This window comes from Larus michahellis, chromosome 7 (assembly GCF_964199755.1).
Source record: "Larus michahellis chromosome 7, bLarMic1.1, whole genome shotgun sequence".
In the NCBI taxonomy this organism is placed as follows: Eukaryota; Metazoa; Chordata; class Aves; order Charadriiformes; family Laridae; genus Larus; species Larus michahellis.
The window spans coordinates 54,329,861-54,356,154 of record NC_133902.1 but is presented as its reverse complement, the minus strand read 5'-3'; the positions used below and the strand labels follow the sequence as shown (position 1 = coordinate 54,356,154).

At 41.6% G+C, this 26,294-nt stretch overlaps 1 protein-coding gene across 1 annotated transcript in view; it reads left to right on the top strand.

The window, feature by feature from the left end:
* Positions 1-26,294, top strand: part of LOC141746602 (von Willebrand factor D and EGF domain-containing protein-like) — a 187,291-nt gene that overhangs the window by 147,927 nt on the left and 13,070 nt on the right. Inside the window, exons 22-27 of the mRNA XM_074595441.1 lie at positions 879-974; positions 1,759-1,854; positions 4,757-4,852; positions 7,182-7,277; positions 22,500-22,595; positions 23,744-23,839. Of these exons, the coding sequence (XP_074451542.1) occupies positions 879-974; positions 1,759-1,854; positions 4,757-4,852; positions 7,182-7,277; positions 22,500-22,595; positions 23,744-23,839 (576 nt within the window). The remainder of the gene's footprint in view (positions 1-878; positions 975-1,758; positions 1,855-4,756; positions 4,853-7,181; positions 7,278-22,499; positions 22,596-23,743; positions 23,840-26,294) is intronic.

Below are 26,294 nucleotides of genomic sequence, written 5' to 3'. Positions count from 1 at the left end.
TGTCAGTGGTTGTCTTTTACCTTCCGTGGTCGTCTCTCCTCCTCTCATGTGCTCGGCATACAGAACTACCCCTTATTAGAGGGCTACAAATAGAAGTATTCATGACATCAGATGTCAGATACCTACCTTAGATGTTAGGTTTAAGAGGCTAAAGCTTCCGGGCTCCCTGCACGACAAAGCCAATAGGTTCATAATTTAAAAATTCATTTAAAAATTAAACGAGTGTCTTCATCAAATAGCCTGTTTCAGCAGCTGCAATTTTCCAAAAGTTTCCAGCTTTACGCCATACACCTGCACATCCTCTTTTTCCCACAGAACGACATTGCATATTGTAATATGTCGAGAAAGCATTATCTAACTTGCTGCTTTGCAGACCTCACACTACTTATTAAACATTTAAATTGTTGCTTACTTATTTGTCATTTAGGTGACAAATTCCCATGCAACTCTTTTCTGTGCAGAAGAAACACTTCGTCTCTGCTTTAGCGTAACTTCTGACCCCTGTTAAGGCTTACCGAACATCCACAAGGCAATTTCGTAGAGAGAGAAGGGCAAGGTCTTTAGCATTAACTACATTTGTGGTTGATCCATCCTTAGACTTCAAAAACACATACTTAAAAATCTGCCTGCTCAGAAGTTAAATATGATTATGTTAAAATCATTCCCTTGCAGACATTATATAGCTACTCATTAGTTAGTGCTGTATTACTGACGTGATACCCGCTTTCACCCTGCAGTAACCAAGTTCCTCAGTAGCCAAATTACCCGTTGGATTAATAAAATGGCATAGGAAAAGTAGTAACAAGTGTTGTGCTCATAACCACACAGAATGCAACATTCGAACTGCATTTTTTTGTCCTCGTGTTTTATTCTTGCAGTGCAGTGTGATCCACCGTGTGAGCATGGAGGAACGTGTGTATCTCAAAATACTTGTTCTTGTGCTTATGGATTTGTTGGTCCTCGATGTGAAACAAGTATGTATGAAATCATTCCGGCTTTTCTCCTCATTACATGTTTGAATTTGCAGAAAATTATAAGACAGAAAAAGCCTTTTTATTTTTCGATATTTCCCCCTGAAATGATGATTGAATACAGCAAGGAAATCAAAGTCTAATATATTGAAGTAATATTTAATAACTATTTCAGAGCATATATTTACCAGCAGCGGAGTTGTATTATGTAAAAATATGCACATCTATATCAACACTTTCTACATAAAAGTGCTTCTGGAAAAACAATCAAGCAAAAACCTCCATGTTATTTATAGTAACATTTATGAAATTCAAGGTTGTGTGAGTGAATGCGGTAATACTAATTTTGAGTTCACAAAAAGAAAACCATACCTATTAGGAGTCACGTTATTGTGCCATACAAGTTACAAAAGATGCTCAATATATGGAACATCTGGGGAAAAAATCAGCCTTCAAATCCTTCTATATTAGCTGAATGGTGAAACATATGCGGTTTCATTATTACAGTCCTCGCTGCTTATTTAAATATCAGGTTGCTCTTGACAGGAATATAATTTTATCTCTGAACCAGGGTAGCTGGAATACTTAAAAAGCAAAGAATTTTAGACGCAAGACTTCTGATGGAAAGAATGGGTGGAAAAGAGAAGGAAAACCAAGGAAAGGGATGGATTCATCCCTCCGTTTGCCTCTTGGACTAATACCATTAGCTAGTTGCTGTAATAGAGCAGCTTTAGGGTTTGCATCGGTGTTACCAACACAAGATTTTGATCCTTTGCGTATTTTCCAGTGGTGTGTAACAGACACTGCCATAACGGTGGGGTCTGCGTGTCACCGGATGAGTGCAAATGCAGAAACGGATGGAGCAGCCCTTCTTGCGAAACAGGTAAGTGGTTAGAAATGATTTGTCTCTCTTTTCTTTTGCTGCATGAAATCCATGTGATTCCTGCAATTCAGCAGTCAGAGTAGGAAGCGCTTAAAGAATTAAAATGTAAGAAAAGGAGACCTTTTCGTAAAAGGCAAAACCTCAGAAGGCTTTGAGTTTATGTAAGTATTCATAAGTTTAGATGTTTATGTAAATCTCAGGGTCACATAGAGGAAACCCACAAACAAAACCTTTTTGCAGCTTTTTTTAAGCTCGTGTGATCCTGGACTTTCTTCTCAGGTTACACAAAATCGAAAATAAACCTATTCACCATTTCAGGAGCCACAACCTTTCTAGGTGCTTGGTAGCTTCTGCAAATGAGAAAAATTCTCACTGGAGCCTTTGGAGATGTGTTGACTTACAGTCTCAGCTGCCATGGACATAACCTCACTCTTTGTTGGTCTTGTTCACGGAGAGCCCAAACAATGAGTCCTGCCCCACGCCCGCAGTGGCAGAGATGAGGGCAATGCAACCGTCTGCACTGCTCGCCATCTGCCCAACTTCCAGTTTTCACTGCTTTTAACCCCACATATTTCTCCCAAGGTACGATGGTGGGGCAGAAAGAACAAGTGTTTGGCATTTTGGTGATTTTTAACTGTATGCAGTCAAATCTGAATTTAAAAGTACAGTTTACGGAGGCAGGAGGCCAGTTTAAGCTGGGACAAGAACATAAGAAAGCTAAGGTGACTTCAGCTGCTAAGTTAGCAGCTACATACACACTTCTAATACCTCATAGTCTAAGGAAGAAAAGTGAGCCTAGAAAGGCATGCTACCAGAAACTGAGACTGACTACTAAGATTTTTGTGGTCTAGTTCTTGGATTCAGTTTTCCATTCCAGAAGATGACCTGTGACTGTATGAGACAGAACAAAAGCCAGTTTGCAAGGAGGACGTAACCATTCGGCCCCTAATGCTAAACCTCCTGCTGCTGGCAGAATCCACACTGCTCCTCCTGCCACTCTCTCATACCCGCAGAGTACCTACAAAAGCTACAAAAAGGGAAAACCCACCTCCACCCGTCAGAACAAAATGACGCGGTGAGGATCGGAACTAGCTACCTATTTGTAGGCAGGACTCATCGTTTTGGACCTTGTTTCGAATAGGTACAGCTCAGACCTTCCTCTCAGGGTCTAAGCGCTAAAAGCTGGAGCACTCACCCGGGACAAGGCATGCAAAATAGCGAAATATTAAAGCAAGCACAAGGAGTACCTTAATCAGTGCCAAACCTCAAGGCTACAGAGGCAGTCTGCCTCTGCCATGGTGAACATTAAATGACTAAGACACCTGCAGCCTACGTTACCTTTCCTGAAAGGTGAGAGATGTCATTTTAACCTCCATCTCCCTGAAATTGCTCTTCCTGTAAGTGTTGAAATGACAGACCTATTGAGGACACATAAATTAACCTAGGTAAGATCCATGGTAAATGCCTGGGATTGCCACTAGCTATTCTGGTTCCCACTATCTCCTCTTTTCCCTGCCGGAGATTACCCTCCTTGAATTCTGCAAATTTATTTTGGGGTGGTTTTAAACAAGATTATTCCAAGAGGAGGACAATCATCAGCAGCGGAAGCAGTAATTTCCAACCCAGAGTAACTGCAGCTGGATTTGTTTGTCTGATAATTCCTTAGGTGAAAGACTATCAGGCTCACCTCTCCAGCATGGTTTTGTGTGCGCTACGCAGAGTATTTTGAGGATACTGTTGGGGTTTCCTACCTCAAGTGATAGGATAGGAGTCTCTGGATGAACAGAGATATACAAACAAACCAAAAAAAAAAAAAAAAAGGGAGTTAGGGAACTTTACCAATGGAGCTATAAACACTGACAGAATGTGGACATCTGTGAACTAGCTAGGACAACGACACAACTAATCCAAATTCACCATTAGCAACAAATGAAGTCCATTTTGACTTCGTGACTGCTGCTTACTCAGAAAAGCCTCTCATCTAGACCACAATTTCACTTCCTTTCTCTTTCCAAATTAACTTTTTATTTCTCCTTTAGTTCGCCTGAAACATTTTAGTGACCCTTAATTTATTTAAGCTTAAATGTATTTAATTTATTTAATGAGCTATTCTGTAAGATACAGAAAGACAAAGGGAATAGAAGGAAAAAGACTGTTTTAAAGTGTCACTCTGCTTTACAATGAAAACTTTATCAGATTCCTTATTCTTCACACACCGACTTCCCAACTAAACTAATTTGCAATTCTAATACTCTTTTTTTTTCAACAGTCAGGTACTTGCCGCATAGAAATATGCCAGACAGCTTTTAATTTCTAATGCCTGTTATATCATCTACAGTAATAAAGGATAAATAAAGAGGCAAAGGGAGCTCAGCCAGTGGCTTTGTTGGTGATGCACGAGCCAATATGTTGTGGGAACTGGCATTTAAATGAGGCAGAACAAAGGGAGGTTTTGCGGCACGTGCCTATTCAGCTTCACGGAAATGCCACGATGCTCTGCTGAACTCAGACAAAGCAGCAAATGGTTAATATCTGATCTCCGGGTTATCCAGGCTGTACGCAATGTGACTACATTTTACTGCCTTGGGATCCTGTTTGGTGAGGATACTAGAGCTGGAAGCAAATGAACTGTGCAAATCAAAGGAAGACATCAGAAATAAACTATTAAATTATGCTTTATTTCGTCCCCCAAGCTATGCTAAAACACCACTGAAACGCTCCCACTGTGTCGACAATGAATAAATGCCGCAGCACAACTGACCAGCGAGGACGGTGTGAAATTTATCACAATGTTGCTAGAAATGTTTATTCTATAATGACATGCACAGCAGCAAAAGAGTGCCTACTTTAAAAAATTCAAAATTATACAGGATTCATAGAGTTATCTTATATTCACATACAGCTGTGTGCAATCCCATGTGCTTGAATGGAGGAATCTGTGTACGGCCAAACACGTGCACATGTCCTTATGGCTTCTACGGGCCGCAGTGCCAGAGAGGTAAGAAAGCTCTATTTATCATCTTGATAAAGGATCCGGGCTTAAAATATAAACAGCAGCCTATAGCATTACCTGTCCCCACATGAAGTATATCCAGAGACTTTCCCTGTCATAACTCCCTGTATGCTCCTTTGATCATAGAATCATAGAATCATAGAATTGCTGAGGTTGGAAGGGACCTTTAAGATCATCAAGTCCAACCATTAACCTACCCTGACAAAAGCCACTTCTAAACCATGTCCCTAAGTGCCCCATCTACCCTTTTTTTAAACACCTCCAGGGATGGTGAATCCACCACCTCCCTGGGCAGCCTATTCCAATGTTTAATAACCCTTTCAGTGAAAAAATGTTTCCTAATATCCAATCTAAACCTCCCCTGACATAACTTGAACCCATTTCCCCTCGTCCTATCACTTGTCACCAGGGAGAAGAGGTCAGCCCCCATCTCTCTACAACCTCCTTTCAGGTAGTTGTAGAGGGTGATAAGGTCTCCCCTCAGCCTCCTCTTCTCCAGGCTAAACAACCCCAGCTCCCTCAGTCGTTCTTCATAAGGTTTGTCCTCCAGACCCCTCACCAGCTTTGTAGCCCTTCTCTGGACACGCTCCAACACCTCAATGTCCCTCCTGTAGCGAGGGGCCCAAAACTGAACGCAGTACTCGAGGTGGGGCCTCACCAGTGCCGAGTACAGGGGGATGATCACTTCCCTAGTCCGTCTCACCACACTATTCCTGATACAGGCTAGGATGCTGTTGGCCTTCGTGGCCACCTGGGCACACTGCTGGCTCATATTCAGCTGGCTGTCCACCAGCACCCCCAGGTCCTTTTCTGCCGGGCAGCTTTCGAGCTACTCCACCCCAATCCTGATGGGGGGGCCTGATGTTATAGGCTGTCGTAAATCCCCATTATATTGTTCTTAATGGTACTGTGAAGGAGTAAGCACTTATTTATGATGGCATTAATGATAACTAAACAATTAATCTAAAACTCTCTGACGTCAGTGATATCACTAATTAGCCATTATTCAATTAAATGCTAAAGCATGGCTCTACTTTGTTCATTTTGCGTACTCTAGCGTGCACAATACCGTGTTTCAGAGCTAGATGATCACTTATATTCAAATGGGGCTCACAACATCACCCACTTGACCGAGCATCCTAGAGTGCAGTGGATGGGAGACCTATACAGGACTTCTTCAGATCCCTGCTCAAAGATCCGATCAAACACCACTCTGCCTGACACAGAGCAGGACCTGATTTTGAATCCCTGTCCTACAGAGGAGAGCTCTAAACTGCAGCTAACAGTATCTTGGGCTTCTTGCTCACTTTGTGCTGTAGAAGTCAAATTAACGAATACTTTAACTACCCGTTAGCTCAGGTGGAATGGACAGGAGAGATGAACTCATGTTTAGGGCTCAAATAGCTGTAAGACTCCTGTGCTTACACCACTTGCTTTTCATTTTTTTGAGCGTGCCTCTAATAACCCCTCCTGCATCTGGGTATATAAATACACTCTTATCACCAAACCTGTACTATTTCAATAGTAAAAGTTCTTTTTTTCTTTCTCCCGTTTCCCGGGAGTTCCTAGATGAATGCAATCCCAACGCATACTTTTGCAAGTGAATGATTCACACACAAAAATCTAATTGCAAATGGAGTTTGCTGGAAGTTCTTTGTTTTTGTGATGTTGGGGGTGAAGGAGAGGGTGAAAATGATACAGACTCTGTAATTTGATGATCTTTCTCTTGAGGTTCAACGTGGAAGGTGATTTTCAACATCTAGGTGATTTGGAATTTTTATCCTTAACTGTTATGGTTTGGACAGAACTGAAACTTGGAAATAAATATCCACATCTGTGGATTATAGTAGTGATATAGGGAGAGAGTGGATGGATGCTGAAGAAAAGCAAAACCCTTCCTTCTGCTTCCTTGAGAAAAGGGGAAGAAACAGCACCAAAACCAAGTTATCAAATATCAAACACATCTATATTTCAAGGGCAGAAGCCCTTGAAGAAGACCATTAGCTAGAGAGTTAAAAACCTAAGAGATTCTCAGGAATACTCCGACCACTTGACTGCAGGTATCTGAAAGAGACCCTTAGGTGACCGGAGTTGTGTCCCACGTTCTTTCCACAAACAAGAAAGAATCAGGATGTCTAGGTAGGCACCTGCCCGAATCATCCTTTGGAGAGACACCCTCTCTACCCCAACTAAAGAAAAAAGCCTCTGCAGGTTGGTCCCCCGCCACAGGCACCTAAATAAGGAGCTTATATTTAGGCAATGTCGATCCCCTGTGTGATTCTGGTGCACAAAACTTTCGCTTTCCTTTCACCAGCTGTGTGCATTCCCCCTTGTAAGAATGGTGGTCACTGCGTTCGGACCAACGTGTGCTCCTGTACCGAGGGCTACACTGGAAGAAGGTGTCAGAAAAGTAAGTTACAAACTTCCCTTTGCTTTCCAATATTCTCTGACTCATAGACAACTCTTCTCCCTTCTGTGTATGTTCAACAGAATATATAGTCTGGATTTATGCCATGATCTCCTATATTTCTACCGGAGCACGTACGGCACTACGTTATGTCTAAAACCAACCTGTTAATTAGAATAGCATTAAGTCAAGTCAATGTTGGGAGCAGAACATTTTGCTAGAATCCTCTCTAAATGTTTCATGCATTCACAAAGAATAACTCCGGTATTTGGAGAGGAATCCATTATATTGCATTAAAGATTTTTGGGGAAAAAAATTAAAAGCAAAGGCAGAGCAGCTGACTGAGATCCTGAAAAATATTAGAACATCATACTTCTAGCTTAATTAAGACAGTCGGTTAATAACGCTTCAGCCTTGCCTTTGTTCTTGTCACTGAAAATTCCCTCTTCACCTTAGCATCGGTATTCGTATTTGATTCTTTTATTCTTCAGGGGAAATAGGTTATTTTGGCACTTTTACAGACTCTGTTGCTCAACAATATCTGTCATCCAGGGAGTTTAGTATATGTATGTGAAAACTTTTTTTTTTTATTTTTATTTTTTATTATTTCTTAACCAGTTTGAAATTGGCAAAAGGGGAGCTGTGAAAACAACCACTCTTGGCAGGAAGAATCTGTGTGTTTCCAGAGCATTTTATGTCTCTCACACACAGAGAAAAAAAAGCTAGTAAAAAAATTCCTTCCAGCAACAAAAGCCCTCTCAATCCCCATATTACAGCTCTCCCCTCCTTCAGCAGAGAGAATCACGATGCACAGTTCTGCCTGGCTGCAAAGTACACAACTGAATAGTCTGTTCTGGCAGAAACAAGCTGGAGGGAAGAAAAGAGGAAAAAAACCTTATGTTTGGCATCTTGTTTTTGAGGCTAGAGAACATTAGAAAAGTGCCGTTCCCAGCTTTAAACACGCTAGCGCATCTCCAGACAGATCAAAGGAAAAAAGAGGTGATCATGATTGCAGTCTGGCAAAGCGCTGCCCTAAATGCTCCAACTGCTGCCAATCCACAGCATGTTTCTTTCCACTTTCAAAGAGTTTATGAGGTTTTGTTGCCCGTCTTGGTATAATCTTTTGCAAAAAAGCTTTCTGATGTGACAAAAATATTTTTGTTCTGTCCAATCGCAACTTCCATTCTACTTCAATGACCAATATGTTTTCAGTTTTATTTAGCTTAGTCTTATGAATACTTAAAGAAAGGACCTGTGTCTGTGGTGAATGAAGAGAAACGTGATTAAGTGGAAGGAAAATGCTACTATTTGCATACTCACTGGCCCCTGACTGTTAATAGGTAAAATAATTCAGTAATGTTTCTTTTTTCTTGCTTACAGTCAACTGCACATGGGACAGGTATCATGATCCATAGAAAGAAATAGGTTATTCACAAGCTCTTCGTAGCAAGCAGTTGCTATTAGAGCTGTGTGTCTTATCATTGTTGTCATATGAAATAGCTTCTCTCTCCTCCGCCAGAGGATCCAGATTTCTCCACTCCTCTGGAGCAAAGGCCTGCAGGGCACACAGCAGCAGTGAGTCCCAGTTGACCTCCGCAAACCTTCCCCCCCAAAGAAAATGGAGAAAAGTAGCACTCCCCTCAGTTGGAGGCTGCCCCCAGTCCAATACATCTCAGAGCTCAAGTGTCAAAGGCATTTCATACCTTGTTTTGATGTGATTTTATATTATTTTAAGTCAGGCACTGACCTGATTGGTGGATCAGCTGATGTACTCGGCATACACTTAAAGTCCAGGAGTTTATACATAGACGCGTGTTCCTAATTTATTTACACACAGACAAATGAAATGTGGAAAGTAAGTTCCCCACGTGAAGAAGTCCCACTACCCAACCCCTTTTTCTTAAATAGAATGTATAAAAAATACCATGATATCCATCTTATGTTCCAGAAGGAGCTAATATGTCATGTAACTCATTCTGTCTCATTTGCAGTGTCACTAGCAGTATATATATATATGTTTTTATCCATTTATCAAATTAATTTGTATAATCCTGTGGCCACTTGGGCCGCTGACTCTGCAGAGGTGCGACCAGCCCCATGTGCCGTGTGTCTGAGGGCTCAGAAACCCAGCTGGGACATGATCCGTGCAGTGCTTCTGCCAGCCTTCCTGGTATGGCAAGAAGGAATCAGGAAAAAAAAAACAAACAGTGGATTCCTACTTTACAGAGTGGGTTTTCGCTGGATTTGAGCATCTTTTCTGTTTGCCTTTAAGGACCCCGTGTAACCCAGCTGTGCCCTGAGTCACACAGGATACTACAACCTGTGCAGAGTCGTTCTATCTTTACACAAAGAGTAAGGAAAAGAAATACAGACATGACAATAGAAAAACTGTAATTAGATACAATAATAATACTGCAACAGCTCCCATTTTTACGTCACCAGGACAACATGCCACATCGTCAGAGGAACTGCCAGAGGTGAACCTGTGGCCCAAATCAGAGCTCAGTGGTGTCTAACCTGTTCCTGCCAGGTCACCCCATGCTGAGAAATGTGCCGCTGGCTGAGCCAAAGGGAGGAATGTGACAATTCTGAGAAAAACAATTCCTTGTGAGGGGTTTTATCATTATTTTAATTGCTCTTCACTCTCTGAATCTGAGTTTTCCATGTCCTTAAGTCATTTTACACTTCCAGAACACTTTCAAAAACCTCTGTCAGCAAATCAGCTTTACTATGTACTTACACTGAGCCCCTAATCTTAGAAATTTTGGGTGGATTTATTACCTGCCTAATAAAACCTAACAAGATAGAGTGAGTAAACTTAAGACTGAAAAAGACAAGTCTGAAGAAGTTTCCCACCCATTTATTACATGCAGAGCAGCCTAACGTTCTTGATTTTTAGTTTGGGAAAATATTTGTGGGTTTGGGAAATTTCCCATGCACCATAAAAAGTGAGAAATTGTCCTTTCAGAAACAGTGATCTGAACAAAAATATTACCTCTTCGCACCTGCAGCGAATGCTTGAAATTGGCAGTCTTTTCAATTCTGTCATTGTTTATACACAGCAGTACACGGGTTTTGCACACTTATCTCTGAAACCAGCTTAATAATGATACGAATTGCATCAGTAAACCCTTAGATTTCAGCTTTAATATGCTCCAATACAGAGTTAGAGCAAGGGGAAAATTCCCTCCCATGTACAGCCCTGATTCCAGTACTGGATGACCCCTTTGATGGAGCTACATGAAGTCAGGGAAGCCAGAAGCACTTGGATGCCCATCCTGGAGATAATTCGCACGTTAGGGCTGTTCCTAATGTGTGAACCCAAGCGTCTTGCAACTCAGAGGTAGCAGCTGGTCAAGTGGGACAGACATTTGTCCTTGTGATGACTCAACAAAATGAGAATAACAGCAGCTGTGAGTATCTGTTTCTCCAGTAATTAATGCTCATAAGTACTTCTTTCATCTTAAAAAATATCATAAAAAGGCACCTTAATATCTGTAATGGAAACAACAGAATAAAGGGTTCACATAATCTAAGCAAATTGCATATTTGTCATGATACCAGATTTATAAAGGGGTTTTTTAGGTAGGTAAGCATTTAGAGGTAAAGATAAAAATAAGTCCAATCAGTTTTTTGGTCACTTACCCCTTGGATATTTTGGCATTGTTTCCACTGCTTTTAAGTGCCTTCTTAATATCTCACCTGCATGGACAGAGAAACAAAAGCTTCTGTTTGCTTTTGGCAACTTCAGATTCTCAACTGAAGGAGATAATTAAAGGTAAAAGCCATGGCAGCCAATCAAAGACAGGTTATTTCTAAACTGAACCCACATATGCTGTTGGTTTCTTTTAAATATATAGCAACCAGCCTTAGGATTTTCGCTTCCATCCCTGTACAGTTTGGCATTTCTAATAATCTCTGCCTGTCAGCCAAAACCGTGCAGGACGGCGTGGCACCACCGTGCCTTTGCCATTCGGGATTATTCTCCTTTGCTTCTTTAGTGTAGGGAGGAAGGCGTTCAGCCTGAAAGTTCATGTTTGTTTTGTATGTAAATAAACAACATCTCAGAAAAGACCCAAAAAACATGTAAATCAACCAGGTCTGATTGGCTGACAGCTGAAATACAAGGCTTTGCCTGGTGTGTTTACTGATAAATAACTGCCTGGTGATTATGCAAACCAGGCACCCGCACCCAGGACGAGGGGGCGTCGGAGCTGACAGGGAGATGCATGGTTATGCCTCAGCAATTCTACAACCTTGTATTCCCACTTGCTACGCGTTGTTTTCACTATAATCAGTCTGTTTGAGCAGAAAGAGGCAAATGCTGGCAGTGCCTCAAAATAAAATACGTTTCTGGATCGACTTTGCATCAGACACACTTACTCGGCGTTAAGACTAAAAGAAAGCTATTCACGCGCCTGGTTTTAAATTCCCTTTTGAAAAAACGCACAGCTGTAACAATCCTGGGATATCACTCCTGTTCATGAGGTTTTAAAGCAGCATTCGCACTGATTTGTACCACATCCTTACAAAAATTATAAACAAAGAAAATGGATTAGATTTCATTTATTTGCTACCCACATTTTCACAGGGCTGCTTAGAAACAACTCTTGAAGAAGAAAAGCTCACAAAAGCCAAGTTTCCTTTACTTATGAAGGGTTGGAGTGAAGAGAAGGGGAGAAAAAGAGAGATTCACGGGACGCCGTGTTTATCCCTTTTCCGTTGCTGGCTGCTCCTAGCGAGTTCATCTCTGCGCAAAAAGGCAAGCCACAGCTCCCTCTGGAGCTCAGCAGCCAGCAAAGGTCACGGGAGAACGGTGCCGAACATCCTCCTCCTCCCTCCTCCGGAGCACCAAGCACACCTGCAGCCTGGCCCGGCCTCTCCGGTGGCACCCTTCCTTCTCGCCCGCTCCTCTGGCGCCCAGCGAGCGGGACTTGGCTGACGCTATAAAACAGAGAGACCCCGTTTCTGCCTGCATCTACTTTATCACGTCAGGCCGAATCCTGCCGACTTTGTATCGCATAAATCATCGCGCTGACATTGGGACTTTGCAGATTGGATCTCAAAGTTAGTAGATAACTATTTCTCCATTTCAGTAATTCCTGCAGGCAGGATTTATAGCCAATACACAGTGCACAGTATAACTCAGGCTCATTCTTCCAGCTCCGCTTGCTCCTCTTCCCTCCCCCCCCTCTTTTGCCTTCCCAATACCGTGAGGACTTTACTTGCATGAGAGCTAGAGGCAAACTAATTGGAAATGTGAACACTGGGTTTCAAAGGCAGCTCTTTGCTAAGCAATGTCATATTGTGAAAGTCACTGATTTCCCATATTCCAGCCTTCCCATGTAATGTTTCTGTAGATTACTGCCTTGCCAGCTGCGTAAGCAGGAAGTCTTATTGCTCAACAAATTAGACCTCCACCGAATTCTCATCTTGACGAGGGGTGATATATCCTCTGAAATATCTTCCTTGAGTAGGCAGATTGACTCAGGCCATCTAAAATCAGCCAGTTTGCAAACCAGAGGTCCGACATACCCTCCCACACAGCTGAGCGGGGGACAATCCACCTATCTCATCCAAATGGATGGAGTAATCGTTTGCATTAGACTTCTTTCTCATACGTTAAGGATGTGCTTAAAGGCAGCAGCTATGTGTCTAAGATTTCTGGATGGCAAATATCCTCGGGCAGTGGGTGTTTGGACATAAGGAAACAGCTGCTTATAGCAGAGAAACTTGTAACTTACTGCTAAAAGCATTAGTTTTGCGCCAGAAGTAGAACAACGGGCAGGTTGGCTTGTTGACTAGTTGGTGCACAGTCTGGAGACACAGGAAAAGGAAACACTGGTCTCAGTTCTTACTTGATTTTGCAGCCCGTGTAACAGAATAGGTTCATATCAGATGTCATCTTCCTTCCTTGGCCAGGAAATACAACAGAAGACAAAGAAAAAATCAGGGCTACTACTGTCTTTCCCATTCAGCTGAACACAACACAATCCATGTATCTTGCCTGGGGGCAACGGGCAGAGCTCTGAATTCCCGGAGAAAGGGAGAGACCCAAAAGGGAGGCAGTGACTCAAGGGACAAGTTTGTGGTCTCCTCGCAGAGCAGCGCTCCTCTCTGCTCGCCCTTAGTAAGAATTTGTGACAAAACCACTAGCTGGCCTTTCTTAAAAGCTACATTTTGTTTACATATATGTAGTTGGTGCATTTATTTTAATAGGGGCTTTGAGCACACGCAGTTGTCTCTAAATTTATTTTGCAGGAAGAGAACAAGAATATATCTGGATAAGAACTGAATATATATCCTAAATAAGCCCAAAAGCCTTATTAAATTTTCATTCATTCCATAAGCAAAACATTCACAAACTACAGCATGAATTTTACTAGAGTAGAGAATCAAGGTTTTGAGACAGTATTTCTTTACTTGCATCTTAAAGGCGCTAAAGAAATGTGTCAGACCCGCTGCCATATGTAAATGCATATTTAAACTAAAATAGCAGGGATTCCTGAATTACTGCATTTCCCTTTGTGGTGGGCTTCTGGGTGAGGATAAGTGCTTTTTTCCTCTAGTTGATTTAAGAAACAATACTTTGGGGGGTCTATTTTTAATTAAAATATTTAAAAAATGTCTCTTCCTAAAAAAGGAGCATGGGATCTACCACTCGAAAAGCCCAGATGATGAAAAATTCTGGAGATTAATGTTGCCTATCCACAAAAAGACCTGGGAAAGACAGTCCTCTCCAGCGTTGATTCCCAAGTAAGACTTAGCTTACTTTCTAAGACAGATAACAACAGGACGACTAACAGATTAATGGGGTGCCAACGCAGACAGCAGTCCTCTTCCCAACCCCCTGACCGGGCTCCCACCTGAGGTCCTCCTCGCTCTTTGGCTGGGTTATCAGCCGGACCACGGTGGCCTGTGGCTGGATGTCTTCTTGGCTGGAGACTGTCTCTCCCATGCCATTGCGGTTCTCTTCAGTTAGTCCACCCTGAATCCCCCTTTTTCTTTGAACAGATGAAAATAAACCAAATTGCATCAAGCCCGGGCGACGGCTTAGCCCACTCAGTGCGATGAAAACGTGCCTAAATGGCAGGTCATACTGCAAGCACACGAGCTGCAAAAACAATCAAGAGAGGAAAACAATGTATATGAGAATCCTCTTTCACTTCTTATTCGGGCATGACAAGAAAGCAGCTCAACAGAACAATTTATACACACGCTGCAATGGTTCACTGACCTAATAAAACACAGAGCATTCTTCAATGAAGAGAAAATGTTACCAAACCCGAGACCCTAACAAGATGGGAATATAAGCTGTGCTGAGAGTATACTTTACGATTCCCCACATTACTTATGTACTAACAGTTGCAAAGATGAGAATAAAGTATAGCTATCGTCTCTTTCAAATTAATAGTGTTGCAATCAGACTGAAACCAACAAGTAAATGAGAAAAAGGTTTTGCTAATGATCTCAAAACCTGACAGTTCCTAGCAGAATATTCACCAAATACATAAACGTGCACCTGCACCTGCCGATTTTGTTGGTAGTAGCTTTCATTCTGAAAGATGCTGAAATATTTTGCAGCTATCCAAACATCGTACCATTGTATCTCTAGAAAGAGTTTCACCTGACAGGAGGCAAAATAAAGATCAGGAGACCCAGAGGGAGAAATACTTCAGGCCAAGGAGAGCGGAGAGTCCCCTCTGTATTGGAGGCACAACCTCTCACTGGTTTCCACAGCTGCCTGAGGCGTCAGAGTCTTGCCCATTACCAGGGAAATTTTTGAAAGTACAGATCAGGACAGATCAAGATGTTCTTTAACTGATATAAAATTGTATCATCTGATGAGAATGGCATGACAGAGCAAACAGGAATGCAGTCCATTACAACCCAACACTCAGAATTTAGTCTAGCATCTCTGTAGTTTTGCCATCCAGTATTAATTAATTTTTCCCTTTTTTTTTTTCCTGAACTAATACCTAAATTAGATTTATTTCCTGCTTTAATAACACTCAGCGGCCCCATGGGAATATCAGAGTACACATCAGAACGAAGCCCAGACAGAATTAGGCGAAGCACAGGCATTGCACTGCTATCTATATGGTCTACAATTTTTCAGGCCATTTTTTCTTCTGAAATGCGTGCTAGGTCATGCAAACTAACTCACATTGCTAGAGCCATGTGGTAAAGTGAATATATTATAAATGCAAACTGTCACCACACCCATCACAATTACATTTACAGCTCCCTCTGTGTCTTGTAGTAATTTGTTCTCCCGCACTGCATCCCTCAGAGGTTTCTACCAGATTATTTTTACTATTCAGAAAGGTAATTTATCGAAGAAGTGCTTTGCATCTCTGTCAGTGACACATGAAGCGAGAAATAGGGATGAGCAAACCTCAAAATGATTGGTAGCTTGATATGGGTAAGGATCCAAATTTTAGAAGAACCTTGCACAAAAATTGCAAACAATTTTATTACATGACAAATATTCCTTCTTCTTGAAATTAAATCTGTGCCTATACTTACTGACATTCAGTGGATCGCATGTGTGAGGTTACATTGATAGACCTTGGAGAGAAAGTTATTTCTTTATTTATAAATCCAAATCAACATAGATGAGGAATTTCAGAGAAAATCAAGCTCTGGAACAATATACGTGCCTAAAACTCAGCACGGGCAAAACTGTTCCTTACTGCCCTTGGAAGTAGACAAAAAAGGGGACTAGAAATTGCTAGTGTCCCGAATCTAAGATGTCTTTCAGAGCTATGTGCATTTGGGACCTTCACAGCAGCAGATATATTGGTACATCCATCTCGCTAATGATCTGTTGAGCATCAGTTATACCCTCTACAGGGGAGAATGACATTTTTTACCGTGACTAGTTTCTGCTAGTGTCAGGGCAGTAGAATCCAAACAACGGTGCCCTTTGTCAGAAACACCCTTTTTGGCCAGAACACACCCATTTTGCGACTCAATTTTTTTGAAAGGATTAAAGACCATTCAGCAAGATCAAATCTTTATTTGGAGCCTAGAAGCATCGAACCAATTGTTTCCTTACTGCGGTGAGGATAATGTTTCATTCGAGCAGTGCTGCTGGGATGCATAACGCATCCAGAGCGATGGGGAACCTTCTTTCCAGTCGATCAATCGAGCTGCGCTATTTTGTGAAACTGCTGACCCGACCCTCCATTTCGCGTCCTATGAAAAAGATCAGCAGCATCCTTACATTTTAAGGCTGCAGCCTCATGATTGTCCCGTTCCTGGTACAGAGCTTCTCCCCGGATTTTGTGTTTTATCAATAGATGATGTATATTGCCTATAAACATTGGAAAAGGACTAGAAGTGCCAGTTTCAACACAAAACCCACTGCTTTCACATCTATTGGTTTCATTTTTATTCTCAGCTTGGGTTCCGTCATCTTTATTTTCCTGACAAGACCAGTCGGTGTTATTTTTAAATCTGTCCCATGCTCTGTGTCCTTACTGTGTCGTATCTCCCCAGCTACAGCTCTTTGTGTTTGAGAATGTCACACCAAATCAAGATAACCACTAAGCAGAAAGGAGAAAACGAACATTAAAACAACGTGTACACATACAAAAGCCAAACCTGCAAGTGATCAAGCTTCCTGCTCCTCAGAAGAGCAATAGAGAGAGCAAGTCCAAATATGCACTAGACCCACAGAGAAGTCAGTCCAAAACAACCCCGGCCAGAAATAAAAGCCATGCCTGTGAATTACATATAAACGACAGCACGGGGACGGTGACTTAAAGGATCCGTTGAAGTATATATCTACCAGTAGGTGTTCTTTTGGCCGCATTTCTGTGTTCTTTGTCAGTAAAGCTATAGCCTGCTGCATTACCTTAGCTGGCCCACACAGATGGTACTGCTTGAGGCTATTTTCTCTCTTGCATCCAAAGGCAGAATGCATCCAGAAGCAGGTCAATTTTCTCAGCTTCTACAGGGGATTAAAAAAAAAAAAAAAAAAAGAAAAAAGGAAAAGTTGTCTTGAAAACTACATCTTCTAATCAGCACTGCAGCGTGACGCACTGTCTCCTCAGCAGCAGTGTGGCTCAGGATATGTGATGGCAGGTACTTTTTGTTTCAGAAAGAAATAGTCTGTGCAGTCTCACTGTCAGGAAAGGACATAGACCTTCAGCTGCGGCAAGGCGCGTTCCTGAAACAGTGCAGAGGACCCCTTTCTGCCAAGATTTTAGGAGCCTGATTTAATACTCCCTCTGTTTTGACTTTATGAGGGTGGTGATGAAGACTGGCCTATTTCAACAAAATTACAAGGTTTTCACTACTTATTATTATTTCCTTCTAGCGAGAAAAGGTGTAATGGGGTACTTGCATCAAAAGGTGGCTTAGGTTCAACTCGAAAAGTTTTTGTCTGCTAATCCACAGAAGCAGTGGGAGTCTGAAGGAAATGTCTAGCTTCTTTTAATCACTGTAAACTAATCAGCAACTACTGCTGGCAAATATCACGACCGTTTGTTAGAAAAAGAGATTACTCTCAATTGCAGTCCAGCAAACCACGCCCGGTGCTTAACTTTGCCCCCAGTCCCTTTTGACTTTGCATAGCAGGGATAATTTGTTTAATATTGTGTATATTTTAGAGGAACTGCTACTGTAAATCAATGGCAAGAAGGGCAGGCAAAGGAAGACACTGGAATTGTAGATGTCCATCACTGATGTTAGTTACACCAGCAGGACCTATTTGACTTTACAGAAAACATCTAAGGTGTTCATTGGGGTTTTTTTTAGAATTTTAGTAATCTCTGGAAATATTTAATTTGCAGGAAAATTGTTCCCTTTGGCTGACAAAACAGGAGGTCTAACTACCTTAAAGAGGTTGGGGCTGAACAATTGAATTATGGAGCTCCATGGAGGTTGATAAAAAGTGTTGCAAGAAGCACTTCACTGGGTCAAGTCAGCCTAGAGGCGATGAGCTATGAAAAGGGTCACAGGAAATCTTAAGTGATTGTAAGGCCAAAATGCATTAAAGCCATCAAAGAGAAAGAGCTGCTGCATAAAACAGAAAACTTAACAACTTGTGAGTGCCTTTCAGCGCACAGAAGAATTGTGTACATTTTGTATGATGTTCTGTGCAACACCTATATTTTGTCTTTACACCTGCACCTGCTTGTTACCTTATCAAAATCACCCCTCACCTGAAATACAGCATGTAATCATGCTTTTTCTTTAACTTGCATTATCACCTTCAACATAGGCTTAGCTTATCTAACTTAACAGTTTTGGAAAACAGAAGATCACGGGAGTCCTTTCTAGTTTTAAACAGTGGCCTTATAGAATTGTGGCGCCTTATAGAATTGAGTCACTCTAGCGCATATGAAATTCTGTGCTTTGGTTCTTACTGAAGAGCATGTAAATGTCAACACTGACAGCAAGGGGAATGGGATTAAGGCTTTAGTGATACTTACTGGCTACCAGCAAGCTTCCACCCAGGATGTGTTGACAGTACAGGACTCCCGCTACCCCCAGTTATGTACACAACAACCTCCAACAAAGGGAAGACAGGAATGTGTTTACAGCCCTATTATTAGGGCTTGTCCCCAAGGCAGATGGAAAACCTATCAAACCAATGTTGCCTTTGGGTCAAGATGCCAGGCCTTTTTTAAGCGGAGGGGAAAAAAAAAACTGCGAGTCTTTTCAAAGTCATGCCAGTGCCTGGGAGGATTACAATAATTCAATTTGCTCTCTTAGTGTCTGATAATTTATTTAGTTTTCCTGTGAGAGGCTGTAACATTTTTGTTTGCTATTTTGAAATTGGAGCTCCTCCACAGAGGCCAAGGAGTGGGACTAGAAAGGATCCAAACTAGTTATCATCGACAACTGTTGAAGCCTGCCTGATGGGTATTGAGATGGAATCGTACTTAAGGAAGTTAAAGAAAGGGAGAACAAGGTGGGGAGGTCAGACAGGAGAAGGGGAGAGATAACACTGCATTTGTTTACATAAAGGTGGTGGTGAATTCCCCAGCAAGGAGAGAAAGCACCTGCCCTGGAGGGCGAGCAGGCAGAAGTGCCCCTCCGGTTCAGAACAGGTTTGGCCCCAATCCTACATTTCCCACTTAAGTACTTCCCTTAGGTCGCTTTGAATGGGACCCTTTTGGATTTACCACTTAAATGAGAGATGCCTTAAGCAATAAACAACGCAAAGGAAGTTCATGGTGTATTTTCATAGTTACTTGTTCATCTGTAAGGCAGCTGCACAAAGAAATAGATCCCAAGTTTAAAGCCAGTTTGAGCTGTTGTGTTTTACTCGGACCAAGACTGGAGCTCACCTGCTACTTAAAGTTTTGCTGAGTTGCAATGCAAATTAAGCTGGAACAAATTTGGTTATATACAAACTGAAAACTAAACATGAATCAGAAAGCACACTAGTTTGACTCCCTGTAATTGAAGGAAGAGTCTGTCATCATAACATTTAAAATACCTGATATCAGTACAAAACAACCTTTAAAAAGCAATTGTTTGTATGATGTTAAAAATACACAGTAAATGTAAGGGACAAAACAAAAAGAGAAATACCCATTTGAACAAATAGTACTGTCCTTCTAGTTACTTTTTCTTGGCTTTACTTTTTAAGGGGTGGGAGGAAGACATTGTCCAAGTTTCATTTGATCTCAAAATCAAATCCCTGGATTTCGACTGTATGATTTTGGGACAGCAGGTTAGCACTGGGGACACTGTGGTTCGTGAATATGACAAAGCATAAGGTCATTTGAAATCTCGATCCACATTTTATGGTTTGGGGTCATCGTTTCTAAATTCTGAATATCTGAGCTCTTTTATAACTGAAATGGGAAGTCGAACACAACACAACATAAGATTGTAGGTCAGAAGTCCGTTGTCCGAGACATGAGATCAAAAAGGGGACAGAAAGGAAGAGGGAAAATAAAAGACGAAATGATTTCAGAGTTCCGGTTGCCCAACACTTTGAACTCATCTGGGTTTCAACTAGTACTTGCAGCACTTTTTGATAGTTCAGCAAGAACTGTAGATCCCCATTAGCCCTAGTAAGCAGAGGCCAAGATTACAGCATGGATCAGGAGAGGCAGAGAAAGAAGGAAAACGAGGACGACAGTTTAAGGGCTTGGGTCCAGGCAGCCCTTACAAGCGTGGGTAAGTCTGACCTGCCTGAGGGCAGGTCACCGTGCTGAGGGATCCAGGAGGTTTGGCACGGAGCAAAATGCAAATGTAGCAGCCAACCAAGAGCAGCAATATAGCTCTAAAAGCTGCCCGTGCAGCAGCAGCTGCATTGAAGGAACAGACCAGGACACGAAAAGCCACAAACGCGATATTTCAGTGCATCAGAGGAATAATTAGGGAATCTAAATCTACCTATCCAAAAATGCCTGATCGTACCTAAGAGAGGAACAGAAGGTTATTCTCCCATTAAACAACAGTTGCTGTATTTTTGCATGCTATTTTTTAATAATCGTTCCCATTTTGAGGCTCTTTGCTGACTTCCACCTTCTACGGCAAAGGTCTGGGGGGAGGGTTGTGGTAGTTTCAGAGCCCTGTACATAGCAATGACTTAAAAAACAGAATTGCTACGGCATTAGTATTCAAGTTCTGTTCTTACTGCTTATGTGCCAAAAGACATCACAACCTTAAGTCTAACAAAGGCACCGTAACGCTAGAATTTAGCTGTCAGCCCCCTCGGTGCCTGCAGAAGCCAGTAGCCTGCTCCCTGCTGAGGAAGGGCTGGGTGTGGGGCAGCCCCCTGGCTCCACAGGCAAGGAGAGCTGCTGCTGATTACTGCTGTTGCTAACGAGTTACCAGGATATCCCGTTGTGCCTATAAAGCTTTAAACATGGCAGAAGCCATTCGACACAAATGTGTTCTTAATCCTTCGTTGTCGGACTCCTCCTAACTTGACACTCATGCTCCTTCCAACCATTTCCTACGTAACACAGCTTTATTGTCTTCCACTCCATTATCAAATGCCTTCTTCCATGAGAAGAGAAGACTGAGAGGGGACCTCATCAATCCTTATCAATATCTAAAGGGCGGATGGCAAGAGGATGGGGACAGACTCTTTTCAGTGGTGGCCAGCAACAGGACAAGGGGCAATGGGCACAACCAGGAACACAGGAAGTTTCATCTCAACGTGAGGAAAAACTGCTTTACCCTGAGGGTGACAGAGCACTGGAACAGGCTGCCCAGAGAGGTGGTGGAGTCTCCTCTGGAGGTGCTCAAAACCCACCTGGATGCGTTCCTGTCCACCCTGCTCTGGGTCACCCTGCTTTGGCAGGAGGGTTGGGCTGGATGATCTCTGAAGATCCCTTCCAACCCTGACCATTCTGTGATTCTGTAAAAGGCAAATCATTCCCACTCCCATCATACCAGCACTGCCATGTTTCTAAACTGCGTTGCCTCTGATGGGTCCTTCCTACACTTACAGGCAGGGAGAAACAGGAGATGAGGACTTTGGGTATTTGCCTGTGGCACCTACCTATATCAAAGCGGGCTGGGATTGCAGATGTTTGACTTGCCAGAACAGTGATTTTTTACTGTTGGTTGTTGTAAAGCAACTATATTGATAAATACAGGGTTTAATCTGAGATGCAAAAATTAGCAATTAGATTTCTAATGAAGTCTAACCAAAAAAAATCATCTGGCTTCCTGTGGTTGAAAGAATAACTGAGCTTTCACATCTTATTTATATGCAAGAATAAAATAAACAGGTAAGTACTTTAATAAATAATTGTGCAAAAAGACAATGGAGGAATAGATCTATTTAGTCTTTAAACTTGGTTGAATGCAAAAACACTCCCCAAATTGTGTGAAAACAATCTATTCTCTTCAAGTCTTTTCTTATCCAAATGAACATCTGAGAACATGTTTTTCCAATTGGGAAGTGAAAGCTCTAACAAGTATTCGGCCTGTCCACAGCTGCCACAGAAAATTTCTTCCTTGTTTTTCTGAGAATCATTGTAATTAATGCCTCCCTCGTTTTTCTGGTGAGACAACTCTTGCTGGAGCTTCCCCAAAAGATCTACCACACAAGGCGCAGCATTTTCCAGGAGGATTTATGGGAGCTATCAAGCCTCTGTATTTCAGATTCTCAAATCCAAATTACTTTTCTAGGTTTTAACTACAAGCAATCGAACCTTCTGAAAGGTGGCGAATAAGTCTCTGCTAAAGTCTTCCCTCCTTTCACAGCTGCCGTGTTCTTCCTTTGATCTGTGCCTGCAGGTGTCTGCGATCCCGTGTGCATGAACGGAGGGAAATGCATACGCCCAAACGTCTGCGACTGCCCGTCCGGTTGGAGGGGAAAGCACTGCAATAGACGTAAGCCCATCGAACAGACTACTAACACTTAGGCCAGTCAACATCAATTGTAATCCTCTTTTAATATTAAAAAACAATCTAGCGAATAGAATCTGTTTTGCTACTTCAGCAGTTTGCGGAAAGACTGTTTTACGTACAGGTAATGCAAAATGCTGTAAACATTTGATGTGCTTGCGAAGGAAAAAAAGCTGGGTAGGGGAACCCTCGGTTCTGCTTCATGCGGCTGTCTTATACATCCTGTTACGGCAATTCATTTTTATAGTATTAAACTTGAAGCATTGATTTTATGTTTTAACAGCTTCGCATATTTTCTTACATTTTACAGAGAAATGCCATATATTTCAAAATACAGAACTATTTAAAGCCTGCTGTAAAGCCTTCCAAACTGGTACACTCCCAAGGTCACCAGATACATTTTGGTGCGTAATTTGGAGAACGATGTGTTCTTACTCTGTAACTCTAACAGATCCGACTACAGTTACATACAAATGTAATTAAAACAACTCTCTCACCCTAAAATATTTTGAAGGAATATTTTTCCTTACGTGGCTATTCATTACCCTGATGTTGACAGGTAAATTGAATAAATTTATAATCAAGATGACATACACTATGTAAACCAGATTAAAATATTGGCTTTTTACCCTTTTGGTCGTGATAGTGAATATGGTTTCAGAACCAGTGTTTTGAGATTATATTACTAATAATTTATTCAGAAATTCTGAAGGAACTCTGAGTCTCTCACACATATACACCAAAACATGCCTTCACTCTTTCAGGATCTGTGAAGATATAATATATGCAATAAACATATCAAACTTCAATATGGGAATATATTTATTTATAACATGGAACAAATAATATGCATGTAACACATATGAATATATCATATGAAGAGTATTCTTAGCTGATGGTGAGCTGAGCATTAGAAATAGCAAAGCTCCCAGTAGACAGTCATCAAAGATAAATTTCTTAAGAAGCAAATATCAAAGAATCCTGAACACTGATTTTCTGATGAACAGAAGACATTCGCTTCTTTAGAAATTAGCCATATGGAAGAAAACCTAGCAGGTCACCTTTCAGACAGATCTTGAACATCCAGATCTACCGTGTACATCTTCTCACTTGTTTCATGTCAATCTGTTCAGCTGTTTGCCTGCAGAAATGTCTGAACGGCGGAGAATGTATAGGTCCAAACATCTGCGAGTGCTCTGGAGGATGGGTAGGAATGCTGTGCCAGACGCGTAAGTGCTGCTTTAATTACTAAAGTTTCATAGCCGCGCACGTTGCACCAGAGATCTTCACGTATTAAATTTTGTACTATGCATATATTGTGTTAGGTTTACGGTTGGACTCGATAATCTTAAAGATCTTTTCCAAAATGATTCTATTATTGTATGACGTGTTAAAGTAAACCATAACATGATTAGCACCTAAATTCTGCCTCTCATTTGTTGAAATTGTCTTATGCTGCCAGTAAAACTATTACTTTCAAAGACATTTCTGAACTCACCATCAGCGTGAGAAAGAGACCTGACTCATCTTTTTACTTATGTGGGCAGTGAGATTGACCTGTCAGATAAAATTAGTAGTCTTTAAATTAAATAATTTGAAATTTAAGGTAAAAAAAAAAGAAGGATCGGAGACAAAAGGAAATGGAGTGGCCCATTCTGCACACCCAGGTGGCATTACGCACAGAAAGAAGTTCTGTGTATCTGGTAACCTAAGAGCCAGACCCTGTAAATGCTACGTGTTCAGACTGGCCACCGAGACGGCTGGAGGTATTTGCACGTGGAGGGATTGGAAGACCTGGAACAGGAGAGCCCCGTTATTGCCCGTTACATACAGGGTCACTTCAGTTTGTGTATGTTATTAGCTTTACAGCAAAAGGGCATGAGGAAAATATCAAGGCATTATCCCCTTTAAAGGGCAATCTTTCTTTCCTCTCACACTCACAGAGTGTAATTACTTATGGAAATCTTTTGTAAGTTAAATCCCAATGGCTGTGTAATTGTTTCTTTGTGCCAGCTGTCTTCTAGTTCAAACACGGTAATGTTTAAAGTTATTTATTAGTTGGTGACATATTCTTGACTCAGTTTATTTAATAAATAAACAAATCGTGCTTGTTCCTGTGAAAGGCAAGTAGGGCTTACTATCATTAACAATTTCTGCTGTACTATGCAGGCACACAAGCCCAGGCAATTTTTTATATATCTATTTAACCACCTCCTTTGAAACTTTGCTCCAAATCTGTTCACTTGTTAGTCACTCTGTTTTTACTATTTCTTCCCTTGTTTTCACTCTACTGGGGAATTAAATCAGCTTTTTGTCCAAAAGGAGCTGGCTGAAAATCCTAGTCCCACAGCAAACCCAAATAATCGCCAAGTGGCTGGAATTTCTGTTATTTTAAACAGAAAGAGAGAAGACTATTGTCAGAGAGCAGATGGTGAGGTCTCATAATGTTGCTCCAGGGTTTTCACAGTGAGGCAGGGAGCAAGCAGGGCAACAAGAAAGTCTTCATCCTCACAGATGTTAGGTATAAAGTTTCGCATAGAAGTCTAACCCCTGAAAGCAAGTCTGGTTCTGTGTTTTAATGGGATGCTATTTGTCCAAATCCAGAACTCAACGTAAAAAAAAAACCGTTTATCTACTTGAACTTAAAAAGCCTTCTGAGCGCCTCCCTTGCTCAAAGAAGTGCTCGCCTTCGCCTCGGCTCTGGCACCAGTGAGCAGCAGCAAAGAAGAGAGCAACCAACCTCTGGTTACCTCTTTTTTGTTGCTCTCTCTTTACTTTGGCCTCTTTCCCATCTTCCAGCAGCAGACGAAGAGTGGGACAAATCCACACGCTCTGCCAGCACCAGCGCGTTCCTGGCAAGGAGGCGTTTGGTTCATCACACTACGCTGCTCTGCAAGATGGCTTTGTCACAGGAAAGGCCCCCAGGTTTCCCCATGCTCACCACCTCCTTCTTGCTCGGGTGCATATGCCCGGATTCTGTGCTTCACTACAGTATCGACAACAAGGCTGCGTACGGTCTTGATCTGCATCACTTTAACTACCAACTTTGGCTTTAAACTCAACAACAGAACAAAACATTCACTTTTAAGATACGAAAGTAGTAGCAACATATTCATGACATTCAAATACTCTGTCATATACTGCATTAATTTAGTCTATTAAATATTATCTAAAAACTATGTATTTTTATTATATTGTATGTGAAATTATTATTTATATTATCTATTAATTATATATTTTTCCATATTTTTCATCCAATTTTTTCCCATTTCACAATTTCATCTCACTCTACAAGTAAGAATCAGGATAGTTTTTCCTGGCAATCACTGTACCTTCTTCACTGTCCAGAAACAATTAGGCCTGGATTGTTTCCCTGGGGCTTTTTCAAGGGGAGGAGGAGACTCAATAACCCCAGATTCATTCTTTGTTTTCAGCCTATGTATTCATGCGGCTGTCCTTGTCAGGATGGCAGTGATGGAAACACAGATACAGGTTTCATCTACACGCTAAACCTCATTTTTTCCTCATTAACTTCCCAACACACACCCAGTAGGGTTACTAAATCAAAGGATCTACGGAGGCTTCCACTACTATTTTCTGGACATTTCTCAGAAGGAAAAAATTTTTTCAGTCCTCTATACTGAGATAGCTCGCCAGAGTAGGCCATTAAGCCAACAAGAGACA